At 43.3% G+C, this 16309-nt stretch overlaps 7 protein-coding genes across 7 annotated transcripts; 4 read left to right on the forward strand and 3 right to left on the reverse strand.

Annotated features, from left to right (window-relative positions):
* Nucleotides 1-2686: 2686 nt before the first annotated feature.
* On the forward strand, nucleotides 2687-3611 carry GLAREA_09336 (uncharacterized protein; the record flags this gene model as incomplete). Its single annotated transcript, XM_008085933.1, has 2 exons — nucleotides 2687-2713; nucleotides 2760-3611. The coding sequence occupies 2 exons, from the start codon at nucleotides 2687-2689 to the stop codon at nucleotides 3609-3611; spliced, it is 879 nt and encodes a 292-aa protein (XP_008084124.1).
* Nucleotides 3612-4104: 493 nt separating this feature from the next.
* Nucleotides 4105-5683, forward strand: GLAREA_09337 (uncharacterized protein; the record flags this gene model as incomplete). The annotated part of the gene is made up of 4 exons (XM_008085934.1): nucleotides 4105-4280; nucleotides 4334-4400; nucleotides 4461-4534; nucleotides 4582-5683. 4 exons carry the CDS (start codon nucleotides 4105-4107, stop codon nucleotides 5681-5683), a joined length of 1419 nt encoding a protein of 472 aa, XP_008084125.1.
* A 910-nt stretch (nucleotides 5684-6593) lies between these two features.
* On the forward strand, nucleotides 6594-7628 carry GLAREA_09338 (uncharacterized protein; the record flags this gene model as incomplete). Its single annotated transcript, XM_008085935.1, has 1 exon — nucleotides 6594-7628. One exon carries the CDS (start codon nucleotides 6594-6596, stop codon nucleotides 7626-7628), a length of 1035 nt encoding a protein of 344 aa, XP_008084126.1.
* Nucleotides 7629-8112: 484 nt separating this feature from the next.
* GLAREA_09339 (uncharacterized protein) lies at nucleotides 8113-9096 on the reverse strand (the record flags this gene model as incomplete). Its single annotated transcript, XM_008085936.1, has 3 exons — nucleotides 8113-8235; nucleotides 8360-8942; nucleotides 9008-9096. The coding sequence occupies 3 exons, from the start codon at nucleotides 9094-9096 to the stop codon at nucleotides 8113-8115; spliced, it is 795 nt and encodes a 264-aa protein (XP_008084127.1).
* Nucleotides 9097-11606: 2510 nt separating this feature from the next.
* Nucleotides 11607-11993, forward strand: GLAREA_09340 (uncharacterized protein; the record flags this gene model as incomplete). Its single annotated transcript, XM_008085937.1, has 1 exon — nucleotides 11607-11993. One exon carries the CDS (start codon nucleotides 11607-11609, stop codon nucleotides 11991-11993), a length of 387 nt encoding a protein of 128 aa, XP_008084128.1.
* Nucleotides 11994-12450: 457 nt separating this feature from the next.
* GLAREA_09341 (Cytochrome P450) lies at nucleotides 12451-14249 on the reverse strand (the record flags this gene model as incomplete). Its single annotated transcript, XM_008085938.1, has 2 exons — nucleotides 12451-12975; nucleotides 13023-14249. 2 exons carry the CDS (start codon nucleotides 14247-14249, stop codon nucleotides 12451-12453), a joined length of 1752 nt encoding a protein of 583 aa, XP_008084129.1.
* Nucleotides 14250-14763: 514 nt separating this feature from the next.
* Nucleotides 14764-15799, reverse strand: GLAREA_09342 (uncharacterized protein; the record flags this gene model as incomplete). Its single annotated transcript, XM_008085939.1, has 3 exons — nucleotides 14764-15327; nucleotides 15385-15558; nucleotides 15614-15799. The coding sequence occupies 3 exons, from the start codon at nucleotides 15797-15799 to the stop codon at nucleotides 14764-14766; spliced, it is 924 nt and encodes a 307-aa protein (XP_008084130.1).
* Between the last annotated feature and the right edge of the window lie 510 nt (nucleotides 15800-16309).

Raw genomic sequence — 16309 nt, forward strand, 5'->3', positions numbered from 1 at the left:
GTAAAAGAGAAGGGGGGCGGTAGCAAATCACGTGTATAGGCCTAAATTAATTAGGGGTAAAATTTACACAATGTAAATCTTAATAAGAAAGGCTCGCGCACGATAATAGAGCGATCCGAAGTCGATTCTATAGTGTATCGATGTCTATATTACAAAATAATAAATTACGATTAATAGGGTTATAAGTTATTATCGAAGATAATAGTATAGTTTTTATACTATAGTAGTATACTACTTATATTATCTGTGTAGACCTAAATTATTTGGCGGTAGTTAGTAGCTATATCGAGAAGGTATTCTATCTTAAGTACCTCTACTCGCGTATAATAATAGAGCGATATAATATTAATCTAATACTAAATAGATGTCTATATTAAAAGATAACAAACTTCGATCGACGGAGTTGTGAGTTGTTGTCGAAGGTAATAGTATAGTTTTTATACTACGGTAGTACACAGATTACGTGTATAGGCCTAAACTATTTATAAGTAATATTGTAAATATATAATAACTTAATACAAACAAGTCGCACGTAACTATAAGTTAGTTTCTAGGTAGGTATAGTATATATTTAATATAATACTAAGTTGTATCTATTTATTTTTAGTATTAATTAAGACTTTAGTCGATAGAGTTTTGGTAGGGTTACGATATCGACCCGAAGCCGCCTAGCCGCAAAGCCGCCGCTGAACGTATAGACTTAAAGGTATATTTATTATAATAAGAGTAAGTTAAATAGATAATATTTTATTACTATAGTAAGTTAAGTATAAAGCTTCTATCTTAGAAAATTATAATTATTATATAGAACTTTTCTTTTTACTTAAGTCTTAATAAGTTTAATAAGTTCGACGAGTTTAATAGTAAACCTAGTAAACTTATTAAACTTCTACTTATTACGTAATACTACCTAAAACTAAGGTCTATCCGCTAATCTAAATATAGCTAATATTAACTAAATTAAACTACTAGATAGTAGTTCTAGAAACTACTTAATTTCTATAACCTCGCCTAATTCTAGAATCTTTAGTTCTAGAAGTATTACGACGCTAAGACTAACGCTACTTATAATAGTTAAGTCTAAGTTATAAATCTTACTTCTACTATATAATATCTAGACTATATCGAGTTAAGTAAAAGCTACTATTATTTAAAAGTATATATTATCTCTTTTAATATAAAGTCTATTCTATTAAGTAATAAATTCTTAATTAAATATAAAAAGTATACTTCTTATTATATTAATCGAAAAATATCCGAAAGTTTTACTTATAATTATTAATTTAGTAAATAAAGTAATAAATATCTAGAACGAAAAGAGATATCGAGTTCGAAATTTTATCGGATTCTTATATTAACTTACAAAGGCGGAACGAGAGATTGAGGGGTTTAATGCCCGTCTTACTTTAACGCCGAAAGGACGATCAGCCCATTTTCAGCTGACAAGGTGCGGGCGGAAAAAAAAGCCCCACCAGGGAATCTGCTCCAATTCACATATTCATCCGTAGATGTGCACGGCTCGTCCACGTTTCCTAGAAAGACTGCTTACGATGGTCTTCAAAGGGCGTTTAAGTGCTGGATGTGAGAGTTGCAGGTTAGTTTCCTCCGTAAGAGCTGGCAAAGAGGGATAAAGACATAGTCTGACACGTCATGAATGAGCAGAAAGCTACATACAAAGGTCATTAGCTCAGCACCTTCTATAAGTTGCTTTATCTCACTGAGATTAGTGCGATGGACTTCGACCTTCGTGTTCGCGGTGTATTAGAACGCACAAACATTGCATTGGCTACCGAGACGAAGTCGACCTTCTTTTCCGACACGTAATCGTCAAACCGAAGAAGGTAAATCGGCTGTCAGGAATACACATTAAGAATCCCACCGTTGGTAGCGCGCTCGTAAGCGATCGACATGGTTCACAACTTGCGACTTTCGAGGCTAGACTTCTCATTTCAAAAGAAATTGGTCTCCCATCCAAGGAGGATTTGCCGTTATGCTATTTCTATTCAACCGTACTCGATTCTTTAGTGGCTACGGACCACTCTAGATTCCTGCATCTTCAACTTCCAGCTCTCCTTTCTCGTGGGGAGAAAGGATCGGTATTGCGCATAGCTACGGAAGCAATCTCTCTTGCAACCTGGGCAAGATCAAACCCGATCGACCACGAGAGAAGATACTTATCAAGAAAGCGTTATCTTGAAGCACTCGCAGTTCTGAACACAGCTCTCCAAGATCCATATAAATCCAGGAGTGATGACACTCTGTATGCAGTTCTACTTCTGTCTGGCTACGAGGTTCGTATTTCTTCCTGTTCTTCTTCTGCCCTCGACGGTAATCAAGGTTTAGCAATAGTATAACATGTTTGATCTATTCGTCATCTAACATGCTTACGCTTGAATTGTCTAATCTTTGAACGTAAAGTTCTACAACTCTTGGTTTCCTGTTTTGATTGACGAGAGAGTATCTATTTCACGTATTACTATTCGAGAAATGGATTGAAGCAAGCCAATCTTTATCTTGTCCAACAGATGTCTCCCTGCCTTATTCAATATAAGCTGACGTTACCTTGTGTAAGACGACCACATTTGATTCCAACGCATCGCATGGATGGGGTGTTCACGTCGATGGTGCCACTTCATTACTGAAACACCGCGGGAAAGATAATTTTACCTCTCCGTTCGCATGCAGCATGTTTCTTTTCGCTCGAAGAAGCGCGGTAAGCTCGCTCTTTGTTATACAGCGGGTTTCTGACTTTTTCGTAGGTCCTAAATCAACTGCAGAAATCTCAACCTCTAGACGCTATATTCGAAAAGTCCTCAGAAATGCTCGTACTTACTGAGAATATGGAAGACAAACTGCTATCCAAGGCAGTTCGTATTCCCATCCTTCTTTCCCAAGTCAACAGCCTCCTCGCGGGCGAAAAATCTCTTGTTGATTACAACGCAGTTTCTAAGTTTATCAGATTGGCTGAAAACTTGGATGATGAACTCACCCTTTGGGCCACAAGGCTTCCGTCAGAATGGTCTTATACGGCCGTTATTAACATAAAGAGTTTCTCTAATTTCGAAAAAGCACACTCGATATATTACCCCAATCAGATTCATCGATACCCTAATTTATATGCTGCTCGATTGTGGAATTTTTACCGCGTTTATCGTATCATTATTCAATCCATCCTCTGCCGCTTGTCTTCTGTGTATTCGGTAGAGTACAAACAGGACGAGCAGAGTCAGATACAAAGCAGAATCAGCTGTGATTTGGCATCCGACATCTGTGCCAGTGTCCCGTTCCTTCTTGGTTACGACTTGTCAAATTTAGCAGGGATGCAATCTGTCAAATACCCATGGGTTCAACCTTCGGAGGAATCCTACCTATGGCCGCAAAACTTCCTGCAGATACCGACCTCTGGGCTATCTAAGGGCAAATTCTCCCTTATCTGGCCCCTACATGTCGCTTCGAGTGCGAAGTTCTTGCCAGAAGTACAGCGCAAATGGATGCGGGCGCAGCTGCAGTGGATGGCTCACATAGGCGAAGCACATGCTCGTTTGATACTTTATGCTGAGAGCCAAATTCTCTATGGTGGTACTGAAAGCTTCAGGTTTGATTGTGTATAACCTGTGGACCTCGCGGTAGAAAAGATAGATAAGTGTCAGCGAGCTAATTTTCTGTTCAATGAGAAATCATTAACTCATCGTATTACTGGTGTTTCGGCGCAGGGTTGTCTTGTTCGATCCGAGTGGATCCGATGTGTCTCGAAAGCCTCCACCAAGTCTAACCAATATAGGAAGACGTTGAGATGGCCAATCGGCTGGAAGTATACACGTGATAGGTAGCATCAAAAGATGATCCAGTAGCCACAGTATTGCGGCGGACTTTGATTATGGTTGCTTTGAATTTACCAGACCGCTCATTTGGCGGTACAGATTCAGGGATTTGGCCCCTATCCGTAATATACATGCCACTCGACGCTATCTTCGATTAGAAGTACTTAACATCCATTGGATCCCGAGCTGGCCAGTATGGATTGCAGAGTTGTACCTTCCCTTTTGTACTTACTTTTGTTGCATTTGATTGTGCTACCAAATGACTTCCCCTAATCCTACTTCCATGGCTCAGGCCGATATTGTCAAGTCTCACCTTGTCACGCCAGAAGAGTACGGAATTGTGCCCAGGCTATCAGCAAAGCTCAAACTTTCGCCTCTAGACCAAAACATGCCCAGAATGTACGGTTCACGATGGATTCTCTGCTTTCCTCTGCCCGCGGGCGTAGATGAGAAACATGTGTAAGTGGCTTCGAACAATCCTGCCAATAATCACTGCTTATACCTTTGTCCAGATTTGAAAATTTGAAAAAAGCACTAGCCTACACAATATCCGCCATGCCTTGGATTGCTGGCGAAATCGTAAGTGTTTATTTGCTATTACACTAGTGGGTCACGCGCTCATGCATGGTCAATTTTTAGGGATTGGAAGAAGGTCAAAATAAGGAAAGCAACATAGTGCAAATTGTCGAAGGGCAAGGTGGTTGTGAATTTAGGTATTGATATCTATACTTTATCCACAATATTAGCTAAGTATTTCAAGATGTTTAGATCGTACCTCTGACCTACCATCGTACGCTGAACTCAAGAAGAACAACTTTTCGTTCTCAAAACTTACCACTGCCCTGGTTTCTCCACTTCAGGTAGTTCAACAATCACAGCCTGTTTTTGCAGCACAAGCGAACTTCATTAAGGATGGACTTCTTTTGACAGTTGGAGTGCATCATTCCGCCTGTGATGCTGTCGCATTAGATCACATTCTCGACACTTGGGCATCAAACACTGGCATTGAGGGCGATTTGGGTCCTTTCCGCGAGTATGACCCCATTGTCAATGACCGAACGCCGTTGCGTCGGGGGCTTCCTGATGCAAATATTGCCGAATTCCCCGAATACTTCCTCATGCCCACCGCAAAGGCTTCGTCTGGATTGGCACCGCCGACCTACAAGCTTCCCCCAATGGTCTCCAAGGTGTTCTTTGTCTCGCGACCGAAGTTAGAAGACTTGAAAACGGAAGCAAGAGCTTTCTCGATAAACGACGCTCTCTGCGCGTTTTTCTGGCACCACATGACGTTAGCTCGAGCGTCGTCTTCCCTCTCCCCTTTCAGATCGATCGATAACAAGAATGTACCGACCTCCGCCGCCCTTTTTGCAGTAAATATTCGGAGTCGCACAAGCCCACCACTCCCACGAACATATCTTGGGAATGCTTGCCTCGGTAGCCTCACAAAACGACTCACTATCGCATCACTCACCCATCCTGAAACTGGACTCCCTCAAGCCGCAGCAGCACTCCGCGCCGCACTTAATGCAACACATGAACCTTCTCGGGTATCGCGTACTATTGGACTGCTTTCATCTCGTCAGAATGCTCAGGACTTCCAGTTTGCGGTGAAAGCATTCCTTGGGCCGGATGTCACTATGACAAGTTGGGCTGACCTTAAGATACGAGATCGTGATTGGGGCAGTTTGGGTACACCTGAGGGTTTCAAGATTCCATATGAAGGCGCAGACGGGAATATTACCATTTATCCTCGTCTCCAGAACGGTGGGCTTGAGGTTATGGTTTGTTTGGAGAGTGAGGCAATGGCAAACATGGTACAAAATCAAACATTTCTGAGATTTGCAGCAGACTTAGATCTATAGACTTGGTGAGCGTTCAAGAGACGTCAGAGTTGAAATACTAGATCCTCTAAAATATGATGTTCAAAAGGTGCTTTCTCTTGCGTGAGACAGTGAATTATGTCTTCGAATTTACAAGCAGGCTCGGGTGGTCACTTACGGATGACCTCATTTTCCGGCTGCTTCCAAGAATCGGCGATAATATCCAAAGATCGACGATATAGAATAGATTTTGAAGCGAATCAAATTCTTGCGGTGATGGGAAGCAACCCAAAAATCTTTGGAATTGATTATTTTTGACATGATAGCAGGGAGTTCATTATCGCCGACAGTTTGTAGCTCATCGTTTTCAGCGGTGGCAAGTCGCGTCGGCATAAGTGGTGGTATTATGAGCAAACCGAATACAATGCACTCAAGCGTAATAATCGTCGGCTTTAGGGGTGCTCTCGTGCCTTCACCAAAACATTGGCGCACCTCCGGTCGGATGCAGGGGAGTAAGCCGCTCATACTGGTTAACGCAGGAGCAACGCTTTAGTAAGGAAGTCCACTTGGGTATCAAATTTTCAACTTCCATTGAAGTATAGTAGAATTCAATTACCACCAAAAAACACTCTACAATCGCCGACAACGATTTCTGCATATTCGCTGAGTGAGAAAACTATTTTCATTCGGAATTTTTTCTTTGCTAGCTGAAATGAAGCCTTACTATTCAATAGTCGGCATGCACTTTTCAGTAAGCCAATGTCGCTAATGAGAACAAATTGTATTGGAGTTTGAAAGGGGTACGCTGTAAAAGATATATAAGTACAGGCCAAAACTCCACTTGACTTGTATTTTTCCAACTTCACTCTTCAGCTCCTCACGTTTACAATTATCTATCTTCTTCAAAATATCCACTTCAAGTTCTCGTCTTTTTTGTTTCCAACATCGAAAAATGGGGAAACTTTTACTCCTTCTACCTTGTGCTATTCTGGCCTTATGCTCACTTGCGAGCGCTGAGACTGGGTTCTCCACGACGTGTGTTCAATCAGACTCTCCGACAAAGCAGCAAAGAAAATGGGGTATGAAAGCATGCTTGTCCTCTCTCGCCAAACTCTCTACCTGTGCGGACAATCTCAAAAAAGGCACTTACGCATCTACGAATATTGGAAATACTGTTGCGGTTTTCTCTCAAAGCAGCAATGTACAGACATTGACAGCCTTAGAAGCAATGCATTGGTGTCAGGTTCTTGTGGAGTACTGTGTGAACGGAGAAGTACAGTGCGACTCTTGCTCAACATCGCTCTACGTCTACCAGACAGGTTCAGCTCAAACCATGCGTGAGGTTGCATTCAACTCGACAGGAAACATCTCCCAGTCACTCAAATCTACGCACTCTGCGGAGCTTACCACTCTCCCTCCACGGATTGTTGATGAAAGATTCACTTTGACGGGGCCAATTCAGCGTCGTAAATCTACGTTGAATGAGCGAGCAGGATCGTGTAAAGCTCCAGGAACAAGTCTGGTCAGCAATTCTTTCTGCAATCTTGGAATTGTCAGCTACTCACTCGCGGAAAGTAGAGTTTGGAACCAGAAGCATTCGTCTACTGTCATCGCAGCATTGAATAGTATCATATCTCAGTTTCAATCCATCGCTGCTCAAACCGGACCGGTGGTCGCCCCCGTACTGTCGGTATACGCGAGCGTTGAGGATGGTAATGCTGGTAATTTGGGTACCTTGACCGTCACGATGGACACTTACAACGGCCGTGCCTGGAACGAGGTTGTCAATACTCTGCAGGCCAGTGTTGATCCAACTCGCGATTCTTATCTAGCTATCAACGCGGTGGTTGGTGTTTTTGGTTTCATAAAGAATTATATTCAAGAGACTCGGAGTCTACAGACGGGATATGGATTCGATATATCAGACCTCGCGGGCAATTCGCTGTTTAACATCTTCGTTTCAAAAACCATAGAAGGTCTGAATTAGGTATCTCGACAACTAGAATGGGTTTGGAATGCAAGGTCTTATGGCTGGACAATAATTTCTACTTAGTTACCTACGCAGAGGTAATTGGACCTTCTTCCTGGAAGTTACCAGCCATAAAACTATGAGTGCAAGTTTATTTAGATGAAGCACTTAGAAATCTACTACGTTCCTCTAGAGATAATGCGCTTACAGCACACAAAAAACAGTATTTCTGCTCAAATGGACGATCAAAATTCTGCCTTTTTGCGCTGCTAAATTCATATAGCGGCAAAAAGACTCTTTGAGAATCTAGTATATTTTGCTTGTGTTATAAGCAATACAAGGAACATTCGCCTGGGTTGTTTATAATTCTTTCAAATTAAAGATTAGAAAGCAAAATCCCTAACGTGTGACTCCCCCTCCCTAAAAAAGAAAAAACAGAGAAATGCCGACGTTAAACTCCCAAAACGCCTGTAATAAAGAGGAGATATATCCCAACAATTGCTCACATAATATGATGAGTACTAATTACATTGGATGAGGATATAGATAGAACAGTAGTTCGTGATCCCCAGGGGTGGTACTCGCGAATACATTGACCGGAACAGATTCGGGTGAAATGCCACCACTAGAAAAATTTAGTATGAGCTTTTCAAAACTAGTCTAGAGCGTGACTGTGTCCAGAGCTTCAATGGGCTCCAAGCCACTGATATTTGCAATTTAAGAAGGGGAGTAAGGGTAACACTGCTTACCCGGTATTCAAAAGTCGCCTCAGATGCCGCAGATTCAGCAGCCAAATCCGGGTCGTCGTTCTCTGGATTAGACGCTCGAGTGTCGACTGTGTACATTACGCCTTGCGTAACTGTCATCCCAGATGTTCTAATCGCATCCATAAATTCACGAAACCTATGCTCATTACTTGTACCAAGACTCATATGGTAAAGGATCCTGGCAGGTTTATTCGATCCTGCCGGCGTACCAACAACGGCAAAACCTGGGCACGTACCAAAACCATCAGATGTTAAACCCTCCCCTCTTTCGAGTTGCGCAATAAAAGAACCCATTTTAACGGAAACAGGGCCACGCGCATGGATCTTTGATTTTTCGATATCCCTCGGCGCCGTCTTCTTTTTCGGGTTAGTTTTTATTTTCGGGTCTTTCTTCAGCTTCCGGTCTGTCTCTTCTTCCGGATCTGTCTTAGGCTTTGCATCCTGCTCCATATTCTTGAAAAACGATTGAGGTAGAGGATCCGAGCAGTACTTCTTACTGAAGGGAGTTGGCGATTTGGGCTTTGGGGGCTCAGCACGCGCAGACAGACCTCGCGCATAATGTTGGCTACTTTCGAATTAGATGAGGTATAGCCTATGAATATTACGACCTCAAGGAACGAAATGACTTACTTATGCAGATCTTCACTGAGAAGACCAATTGTCAAAGAAAGAAGTAAGGTACTGGCGAAGACCGTTGCGATACTCGTTGTAAAATGCATCTTAATCTTCCTAAGTCGAGCAGGAAGTTTGAGCTTGTATTGACGTCCTTAAAAAAGGTAGTTGGACTAGTAGATAAATGTTATTGCGAGGCTCTTAGAACGATGTTTCTTCGGATTATACTAAGAAAGTGTAGGTAGATGTTTGACAAACACACATGGAGGGGAAGCAGAGAAGAACCTTTATAGGTTCATGTTTACTACTCCACTTCAACTCCATAAGGTTTTGGGATTCATTCCTATTACTCGGTCACTATTTTAAAAACAAGTATGTCGATTATAGCATGCGCAGTCTGACCGAGAGTACCTTCTCAACACGCGGTAGAGGTCCTAGAGGAACACTTGGATCTCCCATTTATGTGATTTGGGAAGGACTCTTCTAGTGACCAGTACCATATCGTCATTCTAAAGTAGAGATTCTCTCAGGAATATATCCCAAGGACGTAACGCAAAACCTCCTCTCCACAAGATCACAGGATTTCAGGAAAGGTGGACTCTGTGCCCTTGAAAGGCAAACCCATAATGTTCTAGAACGATCCTCTGGGCATTGCTGCTATGCAACAATGAAAACAATACAAGCACCGGACCAGTATCAAGGCTCTTGTGTGGGGTATTCTAGTCACAGAAGAACCCCTTTGTGGCGAAGTGCCATTCTTGTTCTCATCCTGTTGACATCGATGGCTCACTGATGGCGCACACACTGCCATACAGTCTACACAGATCACTGATATCATTCTGATCATCGAGTGTCTCGATAGAGGATTACTCACACGGAGATGCACGACAGATACTCTGCAGATCTAACTTTAGAATAGATACCATCGCTTTTCAAATCAGTAATCCATTGTCGCAACATGTATTCTGTTTTAGACTATGTTCCTTCCAGAACTCAACGCTTAATTTACTATCATTTACCAAGTCGGAATGCCACCATCGCAACATATGTCCTGATTAGGCAGTGTTCGTTCCTTCAAGAACTAAGGCCTAAGTTACTATCGTTCATCGAGTCAGGAAATCGCTTTCGAAACATGTATTCTGATTCAGGCTATGTTCCTTGAAGGACTAGAAGCTGTGCTCTCACGGGGCACTTGGTGCCTCTATTCCCAATTAAGCTGTCTCCGGTCAACGCTCTTGTTGCCAACCCCACAACAAAGTTCCCGACCAGGACAGGGCAGTAAATCCCATCTTAAATCAAGGAATTGAAATATCAACAGCGTCTGTTGTCCCAGAAGGCCCTTTGATGTAATTGGTGCAGCTTTCAAAGCAGGAATATTTTTATCTTTCTAACAGATGAGGTATAATCCAAGCCCGCTGGAAGAAGCACAATCTAAATCAAATATCTAATGTTCATGTGTTATTATGCTTCCATGCGATCGTTTACGAGAAAAGCTCGAGCCAATCGCGTACACGTGGCCCAGGGGTGGCTCAATAATTCGTTATCTCCCCCTGAGACCTAAAACCCCGGAAAACAATTTGTTTCAGATCTCCGCAACTCCCCACATATGGTCGTGCCGCATGGGATTACAGAAACGCCTTCTTGCAATCCTTCTTGATGTTTCTTGCTCTTGCTGGCAGATTATCCTTACAGTCCGCCACTGCAGGATCGAAGAGTCCATGGTATATGAAGAGGTACGACGACATCGCTACTAGCTACAAGTCTCCAGCAAATCATCCACGTAGTTTACGAGCTTAACTACTGTCTCTCGCCCACATTATCGAACAAAATGTCTTCTCCAGAGCACCTTGAAGTGATCAACCCAAGTTGTGCTAGCAACCGGGGTATCTTGTTCCATCATTTCCTAGCCCTGCCGACTGAAATTCGTTTACGCATTTGGGAATTTTCGATAGAGCGACACCGTCTCCTCAAGATTGAGGTCGAAGGTTATGCCTCGCCCCAAGCCCGCGGCATCCCTTGGTATTCGACCAAGAACAAGCTCGGCAAGCTGATCAGTAGTCGGGATTACACTGTGAAGTCACATGGAGATCTTTCCTATAGTAAAACACTGCATGTAAATAACGAGTCACGACGGGTTGCTTCCGGATTCTACCGCATTCACATTCCTTTTCAGTCTCATGCAATATAGACAGCGGTGCAGAAGAGGCTCTCTACATCAATCCTGAACTCGAATTATATTTTTGAAGGCATCAGGCCATTCAGAGGATATATTGGTTGACTTTCTTCAGGACTTGAAGGCCAATGATCCAAAACATGTAGGGCTTCTCAGATTAGCTCTCGATTTCGAAGGGATGGAGAAATTACATTCGATAAACAGCATCTTCGACCCCTCTGCCAAAACTTCATTCTTTTCTATTTTAAACAATTTAGAGGATATAATTTGGATTGCTGAGTCGACTGCTGGACGTACAAGCCTCGGGTGGATGGATAGTTTCCCCGAAGTTGGTCTTCGCTTTAATCATTCGATGCCGATCAAATCATCATCATCGGCCTTCAACTTGTTGGAACGAGCAAGCGATCTATTGGTCCGGACTTGAAATATTTCCTAACAGCAGATATGGATCCACGTGCAATGCGCGTACTATGGCGCGAGCTGCCTGCTGCATGGGAAATCCAGCGCACAATAACAGCCACCGACCGTGTGCTTTTCTCCTCTAGAGCCCAATTTCAGAAAATCCATGATATCAGTACAGTTAATGAATATGTAAAAGAGGAGGAAGAAAGATGGCTATTCAACAAAGAAAAGTTTGCATGGGCTATCAAGCGAGGCGGACGAAGATTTGTTGAACCAGATGAAAATCCTACAGCTGTCAGGTCAGTGGTTGGGTTTTGGTTATTTCCTGCGGAAGCTTTGGGGGCTATGGCTGGAGATTTGTCTCGCACGAAGAAAACATTTAACTTGTCGGGATATTGGCCGGAGTTAGCATTATCATGTCTCGATTAAATGCGATGCCATTTTTCGAAGTCTGCATATCTAATAGTCATTTAACTACTGCCTCGAAGGCTAACGTAGCTAACGACCGATTTCAGAGAACTTAGAACGCTGTTTCTTTTTTCAAAATTCTTTTTCTTTTCGTAAGCACGAGCTAAGTTGTATTTGACACACCCGACGTAGTGAAGGTTACAGAGTTCGAAGCTTTTCGAGATACCTTAAACCTTGGCAACCAGAGTGCACCACGGGAAAAGAGAACGCTGTCAAGCTGTAGTCCGTTCTGACCTTAATGCGTGCCATGTCATAGCTGGGTTTATCAATGCCTATATATTGAAGAAGACGATCCATGTCGTTAACATTCAAACTTAGTAAGCATATCTTGATGAATAAATGGCGGATCATCTCATGTAAAATAGTTATCATTCCCCTTGTCTCATACCAATGAGATGGAATTTTGTTACATCCATCTTCACACTTTCTTGACCCACTTCAGCCCGATACTCTCCGGCTTGACCATTTCGTGTAACATATGACCTTCATGATCAACCTTGAGACTCGTGTTCCAAGCCCTCTTTCTTGCCTGATGTTCTGTCTCGCCATCATTCACCTCAAGTATTACCCGATAGTTCTTGAAAAACACCACTAATGCAGCGACTAATTCGACCTGAGCAAACCTTTTCCCTGGGCAAACACGTTGACCCCATGCAAAAGGCATGAAATGCTGTGAAGTATCTGCGGCAAGACGCTCTTCTTCGAAAGTATTCACGGAGCTTACGTTTTCCGTTCCATCGATAGATATAAAACGACTAGGATTCCATTCCATGGCAGTTGACCCCCAGTATTTAGGGTGGGAGTGAAGTGCTGGAAGAGAGCAATGTACAGCTGTGCTTGCCGGGATTTTGTATTGAGTACCATCCACGTTAAGAATTTGGGATGATGAACCCGTGGTTTTCACCAATTGCGACAGTGGATGACACATTCGAAGAGACTCCATCTGCGCACATCAGACATGTATTGTTAAAGGGAGGGCCTTCGACTTACAATGACTGCACCACATCTCTTCATCTTTTGAAAGTTATTATAGCTCCATCTTTCCGTAACTTCATGAGGTAGGTAATGATTGATCTCTTCAGCAATCCAGTCTTGTGTCTCTGGGTTTGCAGCAAGGTGGACCAGCAAGTTCGTCAGCGCTATGGAAGTGGTGTCATTCCCCGCGAATGCGTATACAAAGAGATTACTCAGAATCTCTTCTTCCGTTAGATTAATATTTCGACCTGGCTTCTCGGCATCTTCAGGGAGCTCATCAGGTGCGCCGTCGTCGGCAATTCGACCGTCCTCGCATGCTCGGACCAAACGCGCGACCAGATGTTGATTGACATTTGCCCCCTGTCGTAAAAGAGTTCGTTCTTCGTCCATTAAACCATGAATGTATAATCGAAAAGTTGACATGGCATTGGCAGCATCTTTCCACGACACTGGGGTCCACCATGCTTTCAAGCCATCCTCGCCGAAAATGAATATCTGGATGATGGATGAGAGTATTGTGGACAAAGACTCCCTGTACTGATAAGACGGATCGTCCTTGTGATTCTCCTTTTTGGCTTCGGCAAACCCCTCAAAATGGTACACATTGTTGAAAAGAGCTGCAGCAAGAACATTCAGAGTAAAGACCTTGGTATCGTCGTGTGTAGACCGTATAGGTTGCTCCTCTTTTTGACTCCAGTATTCCAACATACCAGTCGCCTGTTTGACAGACTGTATCCAAACAACTTCATTATTCTTTTCCGTAAATGTAACACCTGTCATTTTTCGATGTTGCTGCCACTCTTGATCATCTGTTGTGGATAGGTTCTTGCCGTAGACATTCAACACAGCCATTTCTTCCATATTGCGCCGAAAATCAGTCCTTCGTCGTAAAATATCGTAGATGGTTTCCGCGTTTGCTACACTGAGCGAGATACCCCCAGGATGGACAAGCACAAATACATCGCCGTGTTTCAAGTGAATGCGTGCCCGTTCATTTGCTTCCCAGCCGTAGGAGTATATGTGTTGCATGTTCTCTGTTGCTATTCCGAGCCTTGTGCAAAGTCGTACGAACGAGCTCCCATAAAGCAGCCAAAAAGGGTTTATGGGAGATATCCATCGAACCACATAAGGTAAACCTATCGCTTTTACTTTTTCCCGATTGAGTGCTAATGCATGCGCAGTCCACAGAAATAGCGCCGCAGGTAAAGATATAATAGTAATAATGACAGTTAATAAAGCCATCTTTGAATCTTCTCAGATATATTTTGCAGTGCAAACGAGAATGAAAACAGGTTCGAAGATTTACCTACTGTCGTTAAGCGCTAACACAATAGATTGGGCGAGGTAGGACGGAATAAATGTTGTTGGTGACAGGTTGGTTTGAAAAGAAGTACCCAGTAGGAGCGTCTTGAATCCAACACTGTTGGTGGCTGTCTGCAAGTCAATTTGTTGCGAGATCGACTAAAAAACATCACTGACTACCGCGCCACACCCGTGCTCTTCATTTCAAAAACATGCAAAAAGTTGTGATTAAGACGAGTTGACCCAAGGAGAATTGCTAGTCCCGACCTGATTTAGTAGGAACTAACCAGACGACGAGACGTTAAGCTAGGGGCCTAAAAAAAAATGATACCTAATCCAATAATATCTAAGTAATTTTGACTCTGTCTCAAAACGCACGAAATCAAACTGGTGGCTATAAAACTACTCCGCGCATCCTTCCTTCCCTTACTGTATAACAACTCCGCATTTCAAATCAATCCCGGCCCTTATTCCCACCCTTCTTCCCCCGTCTCCTCCCCGCTTTCTCATTCTTCTCAACCCTCCCCTTCCCTTTCCCATCCGACTTCCCCTTCACCTTATCTCTCACCTCATGCCTCCCCATCTTAATCCCCCCCTTCCCAGCATCAGCACCCTTCCCCTTCTTCCCACCTTTCCCCTTCACGACCTCATTCTTCTTTGCCATCTCCGCAGCCTTCTTCTCCCTCTGTCGCTGCTTCTTCTCTTTGTCCTTGAGTTTTCTTTGTGCTTTCATTTCTGCGTCCAAGACCATATCAGCTGCTTTGCCGGCGTCGGTGGCTGCGAAAGCGATTTGGTCGTCGAGGAGTTGTTTCTTGTGAGCCCATTTGCGGGTGTTGATGCCGATGCTGTAGAGGTGCAGCTCTGCTAGGATGGCATCTCGTGTTGGTTGAGCGTCATCTCCATCGAGTGCTTGCGGAAGACTGGCTTGTTCCTCCAAGACGCGCTTGGCGGTTCTGAGCAGATATTCTTTGGTTGAAAGTAATGCTTTCAAGTGTTTTGCACGGAGAGCTGCCGGACCCTTCTTCGATGTCAGCTTCTGAATCCTAATTAATTTCGGGATGAATCAATAACTTACGGACAGCTTCTCTCTAACGACGACAGGAGCTGGCTTTGGGGCTTCTTTAACTTGCTCATCCCAGTCGATCTCGCTTTGCTCTTCATCCGGAGTGTAAAGATTGAACGCATCGATATCTTCAGGTTGGACCTCAATTTCTGGTGCTCTTTCTTCTTCCAAAACTACAGAAAGTTCCTGTTGTTATAGTTGTTAGTCGGCGAATTCAGAATCGTCCAGTAGGTAAACTTACCTTGGGCTCGGCATCCTCGAAATAACTGGTGACTGTAATAGTCGCCCCATCTGCGCTAGTGGTAATGGTTGGAAGTTTTGGGTCTGTGAGCAGATATTCCGCATATCGAGTTTGCAAGTCTTCATCCGTAAGTTCCTTCCCCAAGAAAGGACTTCTAACGCTCGTCTCTTTGATACTTTTGGACATTTTGATTGACAGATTTTTGCAAGTTGATCAGTTTCTGGTTGAGTGGAAAGAGTCACAAAACTCCAAGAGTTTTAGATCGAGGTCAATTTGGAGGTGATAAAGAGCTGCTTTGTTCGAACCGTGTGCATTCATCCTCGATGCATCCGGTGGAATCTCAGAAAGACCACATCCTCAAAGCGGTTTCTTTGTTATTTGCACAGCGCTATCCGACAGTAAATTCAACGAACCTTTAGTCACTGTAAGTAAGAAGTTCAAAGGTTCCGTTGCGGTTACTGATAGCGTTGATTTTGATCGGATGATCTCGGCATTCCTCATGTGAGACATTTCCTAGAAAAAGTCATCATAATCCGGGTACAGCACTTAGAATAAACACCCTTTCTTAACACCACTTAGACGAAATGACTCTCAAAAGGATTTCATATCGCAGCTTGGCTGATAAGTGAAATTTGTCGGTCGTGCTGTCTTCGGGATTGTCGAGATATTTCCAAGAGTGGGAGCTCCTTCCTCTCA

The sequence above is a fragment of the Glarea lozoyensis genome (assembly GCF_000409485.1).
Source record: "Glarea lozoyensis ATCC 20868 chromosome Unknown GLAREA4, whole genome shotgun sequence".
Lineage (NCBI taxonomy): Eukaryota > Fungi > Ascomycota > Leotiomycetes > Helotiales > Helotiaceae > Glarea > Glarea lozoyensis.